Source organism: Lactuca serriola, chromosome 6 (genome assembly GCF_051521515.1).
Source record: "Lactuca serriola cultivar US96UC23 chromosome 6, Lser_US96UC23_V15, whole genome shotgun sequence".
NCBI lineage: Eukaryota > Viridiplantae > Streptophyta > Magnoliopsida > Asterales > Asteraceae > Lactuca > Lactuca serriola.
In genome coordinates this window covers 79,492,131-79,504,810 of record NC_136413.1, presented here as the reverse complement: position 1 = coordinate 79,504,810, position 12,680 = coordinate 79,492,131, and the positions used below count along the sequence as shown (strand labels likewise).

Here is a 12,680-nt window from a genome sequence, read left to right as displayed (position 1 = left end):
TCGAAAATCCCAAACGATAGATGTTAAGCCTTTATATGATGAAGTTACTTTCGTTAGTGTTGGTGGCACTAAAAATCCAGGGTGTTCTAAAAAAATGGGTTTGTAAACTTGTCATGGAACATTCACTGGCTCGTACACACAAATTTATATTCATTTTTTGGTACTCAACTCGGAAAAAGACCTAAAATTAAGAGGTGTCCCATTGTACTAAAAGAACGAGAAACTTATGAAAGGTTGCAAAAGAAGGTGAAAGAGGCTGAAAAGTTTGGAGTCTCTAAATCACCAAGGAATTTTGTTTTAACAAAAAACCAAGTTTGACCTCTAAGAAACCGATAGAGCAATCTTTTGCAATAATGGAGAGAAGTGCAGTTGATTTGAAAATTGTGAGGGTCTTATGTGCTAATGGGATTCCATTTAATGTTTTAAAGAATCCTCAATTTTGTGACGTGGTAAACGCATTAAGAAACGCATCGAAGGTTATAAAGTGCCATCAAGTGAGAAAACAAGAACTGTTCTACAATACGAATGCGTGAGAGATGTTGAGAAAGACTTGACATTGTTTAAAGATACATGGTATTCACACAGTATTTCTATCGTATTTGATGAGTGGTTAAACATAAAGCATAAACCATTGCTTAATGTTCTTGCTGTAAACAATCGAGGTTCTATGTTTATGTATGCCACTGACTTTTCTGTAATGGAGAAAACAGGTAAAGTGATTGCTCAATTTCTAAGCCAAGTGATTGATTCTATCGGCCCAAGTAATGTTCCTAGTGCTGTGACAGACAATATCAACAATTGTAAAGTTGCTTGAAAGGAATTGGAAAAGGTATACAAGCATATTTTTTGGCCGTCATGTTGTGTTCATACCTTAAACCTGATTTTAAAGATTTCACAAGCGAGTTTATTTGGTTATAGGAGGGGAAAACGATTGTCAAATATTTTCTGAATCATTGACAAGCTTTGTACATTCTTAGGGAGACTTCAAAGTTGGATCTTTTGAAGGTTGCAAAAAACCCAATCTGGTTCTCACTACATTTTGTTGAAGAGGTTATTTACTTGTAGAGAGGCCATATCTACAGAAATTGCTCGCAGTTTGTGGAGAGATTGGGTGAACCACAACGATGAACAGACTAGAACAATTGTACAACTTGTTGTTAATCATATAAAATATGATGACTTTTAGGTCGAAGTTGAAAATAGTTTACGTGTCATGAAGCCAATTTATTGGTTGATCAAATTTTGCGATGGTTAAAGCCCAAAATGGGAGAAATATATGAGAATGTGAATAATATGTTGAGGGAAATACAAGATGTAATGAAGGAAAATATGTATGCATCATATTTCCCTCAAGTACAACAAATTGTATTGAATAGGTGGGAGAAAATGAGCATACCTATACATTGTTTAGGATTTTCTTTAACTCCTAGGTTTTAGGATACACGTTATCTTGAAACGTTAGCACCGGGTGGAATTCGTAAGAAAACACCTAACCTTGATAAAGAAGTTATACAAGGTGTCATGGAAGCATTTAATCGCATTCCTGAAAATAGAGACGAATAATGATTGTTGCGAGAACAATTTGCTACATTTAACATGAAAAAGGGTTTTTATTCGTTACCAGCAGCTCAAATGGATGCGGTTACTATGTAAGCAATTGATTGGTGGTCTACTTATGGCGCGGAAAAACTGGAGTTAGCTAACGTGGCAAAAAATGTATTGTCACAACCTATAAGCAACTTTTCAGCCGAAAGAAATTGGAACACTTATTCCTATATTCACGACGTGAAGAAAAACCAACTGAGTTGTAAAATGGTTGACAAACTTGTTTTTGTTCATTCAAATGTTCATTTGAGTTCAAGGTTTTATGAAGAATATAATAACGGGCCACACCAGAAGTGGAATATGGATCCCAAATCTACAAACTTGAAAGGATCAAGTTCAATGCTAGAAGACATGAAATGGAAAGATCCTCAAGGAAGACAAAGATAATGGCTAACGAAAAAAACAATAGGTGGAATAGTGGATTAAGTTACATGTTTGAGTTTAAGTTTTAAGTTTATGTATTATGTTTTGACTTTTGATGTTTGTTGGATTTGATATGATCTGTTTTGAATTTTTGATGTTTGTTTGATTGTAAGTTTTAAGTTTATCTAATATGTTTTGAATTTTAGTACATGGTACCACCGCGCGTAGCACGATTTATGTGACTATGGTTTCCACTTTGCATATTGTTAAATTTATTCGAATAGTTATTTTCATTTACCGTATGTTAGGGAGTGTTTGGTTTAGCTTTTCACAGTCCAAAAGTCTTTTTGGAAAAGAAAAAAAACAAAACTAGTTTTAAAAGCTACTTTTAGAGTTTTATACAAAAAAATGAAATAAAAAATCAGAAAATCCTGACTTTTTATAACTTTTCCAAAAATACTTTTGTTTTTATTAAATAACGTATGTTTTCTTTCTATTCATCGTCGTATACTCCTTCCTCCATATACGTCAAAATAAACCAGCAGCCACAAACAATCTTCCACCCTGAAGCTTCCGGCGACCATTTGTAGGTGAAACCCTAGCCTTCATTCGATCACTCAGACGGAACCCCCAAGAGATACGGCGGTCCTCCGGTGGCGTATGGCCGACTTCGGCGGATCTGAAGGGACCAAGAAAAAAACAATGATAACTGAAATCGTTAGTGTAAATAGTCACTCGTCGCCATATCCAAAACCACCAGCAACCTCGCATCCATTTCATTTCGATTTCTTCCCCAATTCGATTTCAAAAATACGATTTTTAATAGTGAAGATCAGAGGAATGTAAATATGTTCGATATATTGTGGATATACAATCCCCAAACGAATTAAGGTAAACCCTAACCATTTCTGCACAATTATACTTGCTTAACTTCCGCATTGATAAACAAAACAAAAAATATACATCGAGCTTCATCCAAAATCGATGAACATATTCTATAAACAAAAACAAAAACCTGGTGAGCGTTCAATTCTAGCTCTTCCCGAATCCAAACAATGATTTAATCGCATTTAGCGCATTCTCATTGATAAATGATTCATCAAACTTCTGCATCAACGCCTCAAACCCCTCAGATTTCCTTACATTCTCTAGATCAGGATCAGAACGAATCCGCTGCAATATTAATAGCAAAAATTTAACTATAATTATTAAAACTTGTTACAACATATATATATATATATATATATATATATATATATATATATATATATATATATATATATATATATATATATATATATATATATATATATATATAACTAAAGTTTTCAGTTTTCAGTACCTTGAAATCTTCAAATCCAGCTTTCAGAGCATCTTCTAAAGCAGAAAGTCCAGCTTGTAACTGATTAAGCTTGGAATAGCAGCATGCAACATTGTAATTTGCTACAGAAGCTTCGTTATAATCTGGTTGTGACCCTAAAACGGATTCGAACTTTTCCAATGCCTCTTCATACTTTGCACTCCTACAAAAAGTGATCAGTTGTTGAGATTTTAGAGGTGTAAAAGTCATGAGGTTTAAAAGGGGATTTACTTGTAAAGTTGTAGGCCTTCACGAAGCTCACGTTCTCGTGTTTCCTTTTGTTCCTTCTTCCTTAAGTAATTTTGCATCTAATTCAAACACAAACAAAAAATCTCAGTAAAAAAAAAAAAAAAAGCATATATATGATTTTGGTGAAATTAATTTGGATTTGTTAAAAAAAGGTGGAGTGTAAACTTACTTGGATTTCCCTGAGTTTGCCACTAACTATTCCAGAATTTCTCTCAGCTCTGATGATCTCTTTCTCTGTTAGCTTAGTATCATCGTCCATCTTTCCTGCCAATCATAAGTAATCAAGTTTTATATATGTAACATGATTATTTTTTTTATGTAACATTCTTATAATTTTATGAAATTATATCCTTTTTTTGTCTTGTTCTTGTGAAATTTTGAATTGTGTTTTACCTTCTATTATAACAGTTCAAAAATTGTGCAAACAGTATTATTAATACCGAGTATATTTCTTTTTTGTAAAAAAATACCAGTTATATTTTTATTAGGTTTTTACAAATTTATAAAACATTTTTGTTGTTATAATAATTTTTAAATTGTATTAATTACACAATTACAACCAAAATAAAATTTTCGTATATAACTATCTCGATTTAATTGTTATATTATATAAACAACATTGTATTAATAAATTCCAAACATATAGATTAAATTTAATATCAATTGAATATATAACACAATGTTATAAGTAATAATTATTACATTTAAAATATGGTTATACAATTAAATAAACTAGAGATGAATGCGTAAGTTCAAACTTGAATGACCAAAATTGCACATATGAAAGTTTAACATTTTGATGTAAAAGAATTGTATAATACCAAATTTGACGTTGTATTATTTTTTTACATCAAAATGGTGCAATAAATGGTGTTGGATTAGAACAAAATAGTACAATCAATTGTGTAAAATTCGGGATTTGGTGTTTGGTTATAGTTGTATTTATTTTTAATTTTTTTTAATATTACATGATATTTGTCCTTCGGCTTTATTTCTTGTTGCTAGTGAGTATATTTTATTTTATTATGTAAATTAATGCTATCATTTAGCTAGTATCATAATAAGTTATTTGTTATTAATATATTTTGTATATTTAAAATCATCCCTAATAAATAAAAATCTTTTTGTCACATGTCACCTTCTCATTTATTTTGGCACATGTAATTTTGTGGTTATTTTAAATTAATTTTTATTCCACATGTCATTTTATGGTTTTTTCATTTTATTAAATCCAAATTTCATTTTATTAAATCCAAATAATATTTAAATGCAATAATAAATATATATCAATTTCATTAATAAAATTTCCTTTTAATTTCAAAATTACTAAATTAAGGATTCATTAATTTTATTTATTTATTTATCTAAATTATTTTTTTTAATTTAAAAGAGAAAAAAAAACACTTTAACTTTTATAATTCAATATTTTCTCACTTTTCTTATAAATTCAAACTTTTCAAATGTTTAAAATTTTGTGTTTAATTTTTCTTTCAAATAAACTCATGTAATACATGGGTCTCACATCTAGTTTTCTATATATATAATAACTAAGTAACTTTAGGGATGCTTGTCACCTTTTTACGTTTTTAACGAATCTAATTTTCCCGTTTATCCTTTCAGTTTAATATTTTGTTTAATCAACTTGTGTTATATACGGGATTAGGGGTATCTAATATGGTATGTTATACATAATTAAGAAAATGTAACCATATGAATCATAAAGAAGAAAACAGAGTAAATAACATCTTAGGCCCTTAAGAATAATTAATTTCTTCAATTTTTTGCCTAAAAAAAATCTTAATAATTTTTTCAATTTTTTGCCTCAAAAAAATTTCTTAGTACTAAGGTGCTGATTTGAGGTTTTTGTAACATTTCGGTGCCTATTCTGAATAAAAATGAAAACATTTTTTTACTAAAATTGCAAAAAATCAACTATACTCAAATATAAAAGATAAATCATTTTCCTTGGAGTTGTGACAAAAAAAAAACGTTACAAAAACATCAAATAAAGACCATATAAGGACCATGGTTACAACAAGAGAGCTTTTTGTTACCAAAATTACAAAAATCAACCACACTCAAACACCTAAAATGTAACTTATTCTATAAATGATATGTCCATGGAATATATGAGTATTATACTCGAGTTAACATCGCAAATATAAACATTTTCAATTGGATTAGATGGAAAAAAAAAAAAAAAAAGACAATTAACTTTGATATGTTCTCTAATTTGGTACCTAAAGTTTAAAAATTACTAATAAATGTTAGAAGTTTTTAAATAAATGGTTGACTTAGGCATACGCTACTAATCCCCAAGCTACTTTAATTTTAGAGAAAACTGCAAAAATAGTCTTTATGATGGATTGTATCCAAAATATTCCATTTTTTTCAAAAATCATATTTTCGGAAGGTTTCGTTAAAAACTAATGGTGTAATCAAAACCACAACAAAACTCTCCTACAAAAACGTTTATTATCATTATTTTTTTACTTTTTTGCGAAAATGGAGCTTTTTGTATTGGTACCCAATAAAAAGAAAACAAATTAGAGACCGTTTTAGTTTTCTCTATATTTAATCAATTCACAATTTTACTTTTAGATAGTTGCCACTCACAGTTTGTTCATTGACATCTGCACACGTTAATTTATTAAGGGGGTGTTTGGGATTGCGTATTTAAAACAACTTATACTTATTTAAAAGCGCTTATTAGTTTATCCAGTGTCAAAAAAAGAGTTTAAAATAAAAATGTTTGGAATGTCAAAGATAAGTAAGTTGATAAGTTATTTTTAGAGTTTGGCAAACTTTTATTTTATGTGTGATAATGAAAGAAGTTATCAAAAACTCTTTAAATAAGTCAATGATTAAGTAGGAAGTGACTTATCAAAAACTCATTATTTAAGTGGTACTTATGAAATTCTTTTATCCAAACACTGATTAAAGAACTTATATAATTATTATTGTTTTTTTATTAAACAATTGTTTGAGAATTGAGATATCTAGGTGAACTAACCATATCTCTTTTGCATTTTCATGAGCAAAGGACCGATTCTTTGGCGAATAGTGTACATGGTTCTTCCATATTCAGCTGCAGGCCATAACTCTGTTCCAAATACTGCACTGCAACATATTTAGCATTTGATTACCACGTTTTCAATCAATTCTACACTAACGAAATGACATCGAATCCATAAATTGATATGAAATCCGGTTGTAAAACCATCAACTACATGTAAAACGAAGAGAAGAAAACATGAAAAGTGAGTTAGGCATTTCATCGAATACCTGGTGGCCACAACTTTATCCCCAACAGTAAACATCTTAGTCTTATCCGCATTTCCTCCAGGTGCAATTGCATCAATGTAAGTTCCACCATCTCTACCTTTCGCGAATCTCAAACCATAAGGCTGCTCAATCTCTACCTCATACTCTTCATACTTTTGCTCTTCTTCTGTCGCCGATTCTTCCGACGATGCTCTAACGATCAAAACCGACTGTTTCTCCAAACTCGAATTCCCTAACCTGATTGAAAAAGTTAGGGTTTGGGGCTTTTTGTGCAACGTTTGCTTGAACTGGGGTGTGACGAAAGATAACGTTTGTTTCGTTGGTGAGTTTGCAGTTCGTGGTAATGCCGGAGAAGAACAGAGAGATGGATAGCTGTTGGGAGCAGTTGACATGGTTGATTCAACTGAAATCTCTTTGGAATTTGGAGTCGAAAGTGATCATGGGGGAGGAGGAGGAGGTCTGGTTATTGGAAGGAGGGAAAAGAGATTACAGTCGAGTGATCAAGTGGTTCTAGTGGAGTGTTTCGTAAGTTCAGTTATCTCATTACACGTGTCACCTTGTGGGTGGTCTGAAATTTTGCCTTTTTAGGAGTAATATTTCTTTTCTCACCATAAAATAGAATACACCGTAATATTCTTAGCATCTTTTATTGTATATTGTTAATTGTTAATAACTTAATACTATCATATTTTCCTACTAACCCTACCAGAATACATTCGACAAAAACCTAAAACATTTCTCCTCAAAAAGAAATTAAAGATCGGTGCAACTTATCGGGGAATTCTTTTTTTTTCTTTAATGATTACATTTTCAATTTACATTTGCTTCAAATGGGATTGTTTCTTAAATTCTTATGGATAAATAAAATATAGAGTAAAATACACTTTCGGTCATTGTTGTTTGGCCAAATTCTCAAATTTGGTCATGGTATTGGTTTTTTTGTCATGGATGGTCCCTATAGAGGTTTTTGGTAATACCGGTGGTCCCTGAGTTCGTTACCTTCGGGTAAGCTTCGTTACTAATACTGTAAAAAGACTTCATTATCTTCTGACTAAACTTGATAAAATTATAAATTATAAGGACCATTTCTATAAATTAGTCTCCTATTAGCCCGAAATTAACTCTATATCTTTGGTTGGGGGCAAAGCTCTCCCTCATTTACTTCTTTGTCTGGAAGCACCGCTCCTGATCCTTACTTGTGGCTAGGTTGGCTAGCCCATGCATTCTAGTATCACAAACCAAGAAAACGAGATAGATGACCATAATATGCACTTGGTATCATCAGTTTTAAGAAAAACATGAATGAGGAGGAAAGAAGGAGCAGTCAGATGTAATTAGCTTGAGACTCAATCAGATATCAAAAATTGATAAATAGAGACAGAAATTGGAAATCAGGCAAGTCAAAGAGAGTATCATAAAAATAGAAAGATGGAGATCGAGAGAAGGAGAATCACCAATGGTTGCTACTTTCATTGATGTCGGAGACGAGCATCGACGATACTATTATTGTTAGTGACGTTACCATTGTCGGAGGCAGTTGTGCACGGGGTTTGAGCTCTTGATTTGATTTCATGCATGGATTAACTGAGAAATTCTAATTTCTTATTCTTAGACATAAATTGGAAGGTATATTTCCTAAACTTCAATTTGACTCATTGGAGTTTGTCTCTGAAAGCTAAGGCCACATAGTTTGTGCAAAGTATAATGTTTTTATCGACATCCTATAATGCATGTCTTCAAGTTTTAGTTCATGCTTATTGTTTTCAAGTTGGCACCACTAGGTGATTATGGTATCAATAATGTGAAAGATCAAATCTCAATGTTTGTTCAAAGTACATTGTTATCTTAAGCATCACTCTCAAAGTATAATGATATTATGTATGGTGCGTCAATGATGTTACAAGTAAAATATATCCAACAAAGAATGATAATTTCAAGTTCTTGGTGTTCATTTGTTTGTGAATAGGTTTTGGTGCAATTCCTTGTCCTATCAGTAATTAAGCTAACCAAAATGCAAACATTATTTACTTGGGTAAATTTATTAGGAAATTAAGTATCTTGATCACGCCATTAGAGTAATGATTGCACAAAATACCATGCTTTTGAGCGGTGGTCTAATGGTTATGGGGATGGGGTGATTTGATAATTAAGTATCTTCTATAACTATGTAATGATCTTCCACTAATGGTGATGGTGGTGGGGCTGATGGTGATTTGTGATGGTGATGATGGTGGGGTTAGTGGTAAGTTGTGATGGTGATGATTGGTTGTGCTTGTGGTGGGACAAGTGGTGATTATAGATGGTAATAGTGGTGGGGCTGGTGGTAATTAGAGATGGTAATTGTGGGGATGATGGTTATGGTGGTGTGTAGCTGGTGGTGTCTAGTGCGGAAACACTGAGGTGCACGACATAAATCAGTGATCATAGTTATTTAACATACATTAAACAGTATAAAAATATCAACTTCTACTATTATCGACATAGAAATTACATTGTTGATGTCTATTTCTAAATTACAACACATGCCTAATAGTTTGGAAATTACAAAAACATAGTGTAATAGCGTAAAGTGTTTTATGCGAGCTCTTCCGGCTAAAATGAACTTGAGAATACATGCATTTAAGATACGTCAACAATAATGTTGGTGAGTGCTACAGATTTTGACTTCGTAACCTTTATGACCAAAAGTGAATTTTGTATAAAAGTTTGAGTAACACATTATATAAAATGAAGTTATTTTCCCTTTTTAAAGTATAAAACAATTGTTTTACACCTTTGAATTTCCGCATATTTGACTTTACTAGTTATATGAATAACTTAATATAAATAAGTTTATAAACATTGTGTTGTTGTGTCGTGGTATTTATTAAGTGATATTTTACTTAATTTGGAAACCGAAACTTAATGAGTAGAGCAAAACCATCCCACTGCTTATAGTCTAAATTCCAACTTGTAAGAGTGAACATTCCTCGTATGAATCCTAATCCGATTATATAAGACAATAAGGAAAACTCTAGGGTCTATAATGAGCTCATAATCGAACTACGACACAAAACCTCTACACTAGCACTAAAAATGAGCGTCCTGAAAGTCCACACCAACGTTTTATCAACGTCATGGATTAAGTAGAGTCGGAACGTCAGTGCCGAATTCGACTCGTCAGGCGATGGTTGTAGCTAGCAACCGTTGGCGGAGTTGTCTACCTGTATAAATCTAAGCAACCGATCTTATACTTTTCGTTCCCCCGTTCCATACGGATTAACGGTTATAACATATAGAGTTTTTACTAATGTTTATAGTCTTAATTTATGAAACGAACATAACTCGTGTAAGGACCCAAAAATCAGGGGTAAAAATTTCGTTTTAATTAAGTTATTACATAAAAACCATCAATATAAAACAGGCATAATAATATCTCATGTCAAAACCGGTGTGACAATAATCAAGCAAGTCATCATAAAATAATATCAGAGGGTAATCCCAAAGATCTCCTGTGCGGAAAAACATAGTGTGATGCGCTGCGATCGAGCCGGCTCATTTCCTTTGAAAATGAACTACCTGAAACCAAAACTGAAAACCATAAGCACGAAGCTTAGTGAGTTCCCCAGAGCATACCCCACACAATCCTCATAACCACATAATCCACATTAGCTATAGCAGCTACATAAACCATATCAATCAGATAATCATATCAGTCAAATATTCATGCATATAAACATATACGGATGTCGTGGGCTCCCCCCAAGGTCTTACTCCAGGATGTCGTGGGCTCCCCCCATGGTCTTACACCTAAGTGCCATGGGCTCCCCCATGGTCTTTAATAGGAAAGTCATGGGCTCTCCACATGGTCTTACATCCGGCGCCATGGGCTCCCCCATGGTCTTTACCTGAAAAGCCATGGGCTCCCCTACATGGTCTTACATCCAAGTGCCATGGGCTCCCCCATGGTCTTTCATGCAAATATCACATAAAACAAATAACATAGCACATAGCATATAACCCACTAGCATACCACATATCACTACACCACCTAGTGTACCACGTATCATAAAATGGGTCGGCCTTGGTGCCTTAGACCCATTGGTATGGTGAGGAGACTCACCTGGCACTGTTGAAGTCCTGTAGACTCAATCCCACACTGCTGAAGTCCCGCAAACTCAATCCCACACTGTTGGACGACAGATTCCCGAACTGTCAACATAAAATAATACCCAATTAATAATTGGGCTCCACTACATAACCATAAGTACTTACTTTGGATAATTACTACATTACCCCCAAGTTCAGCTTCTTCAAGCCCAAGGCCCAATCCATAGGCTCAAAGTCAACTAGGAATCAAAGCCCAACATATGGCCCAGTTTTCCAAATTGGGCCCAAACCCCTTACATGGACCTTACCCCAAAGCCCATTAATTATTCTGGTCCATTTGCTTGAACTTGGATGGCCCATTTAATAATCCAATCATCAAGGCCCAATAGAAAGGCCCAACAATAAACCCAAGTGAAATTAGGGTTTCACATAAAATGACGATTAGGTTTAAGTGTTTCACACTTAACCCATTAAGGACTTAACCTACTAAGGACTTAATCCATTAAGTCCAATATTGCTTAGATTAATCTTTGCCAATGATTATTATTTTAATATTTCAAACTACTAAATAATTCATGTGCGTGTGTCCCGATTAATTCTCAAAATTAGGGTTTTATCGTCATTAGGGTTTCCAACCCAAATACTAGTCTATTTATCAATTTGCTGGGCTTTTAGGTCCATTAGGGCTTTATTGGGCCTCTTAAGCCCACCATAATCTTATTAAGCACATTAGGGTTTTATTTAAGCCCATTAGGCTACATTGAGCCCATTAGGGTTTGCAAGGCCCATTACGGTTTCAATCACCCCAAACGAATCAAACTCACAAGGCAAGCACACCACCACCCGACACAGTGGCCGGTGGCGGCAGGGGCGGCAGCCACCACCCTAAGGTGGTGGTTTTTAATTTCTTTTCATTATTTTTCTTTCCGGTTACATTTACAATGCTAAAACTCAAAATAAACACACACACTAAACAACATAAATACACACACACAGCCACCCTACGGTGGCCAGTGGTGGGTTTTCTAAGGATTCTAATCAAGCAACACTCGAGGAGAATAGCTTCAGCTACAATAAACGCACCCATAGCACCATTACACACCCACAGACGGCACATGGTGGCAGCAAAGGATTTTTATGATGGGAGCGGCGGCGGAACGGCGGTAGCAACCGGTGATACTGAGTCTTCCTTCCAATTGCCGGTGATTCTAGCTTATTCATGACCACACAGCAGCAAGTTAAACCCATCGTCATCCCCTGGTGGTAGTCCCGGTTGATCATAGTGTCGCTGGCAACGGAATATGGTGATGGCGGCGCTGGAGGTCGTTGAAACAGAGATGACGGTGGCATAGAATCGGAGGTAACGACAGCAGCATGTTCGGTGACTTCGCTACAACAGAAGAACGGGGAGAAAGGGTTACGACTCTGACTTGGGAACAGTGGCGGCAGTCGGCGACTCTTCATCGGTTTGACGCTGCTCATGGCTTTTCGTCACAAACCGTGGTTGCGCCGATGATTGGCTTCGCTTGGCCGGCACTGGTGGCTAGCAAACGATGGTCGGAAATGGAAGAGACGGGAGTGGCAGCGACTGGACGACCATGGTGAGGGTGGCGGCTGAAAGCATTGCTTAGGGTTAGGATTTTTTCCAATATACTTAGTTATATATATGTAGCTGCATGAGGGGAGGTGACGGGTGTAACCCGTGTTTCACAAACTTACATCCATTTTA

The 12,680-nt window shown here is 34.3% G+C and overlaps 1 protein-coding gene across 1 annotated transcript; it reads right to left on the bottom strand.

Moving 5' to 3' along the window:
* Window positions 1-2,890: 2,890 nt before the first annotated feature.
* On the bottom strand, window positions 2,891-7,363 carry ZKT (protein containing PDZ domain, a K-box domain, and a TPR region). Its single transcript, XM_079007140.1, has 6 exons — window positions 6,863-7,363; window positions 6,591-6,697; window positions 3,747-3,841; window positions 3,560-3,636; window positions 3,311-3,491; window positions 2,891-3,141 (listed from the first exon to the last, which is right to left on the bottom strand). Exons 1-6 carry the CDS (start codon window positions 7,252-7,254, stop codon window positions 3,001-3,003), a joined length of 993 nt encoding a protein of 330 aa, XP_078863266.1. The 5' UTR covers window positions 7,255-7,363; the 3' UTR covers window positions 2,891-3,000.
* Window positions 7,364-12,680: the final 5,317 nt, after the last annotated feature.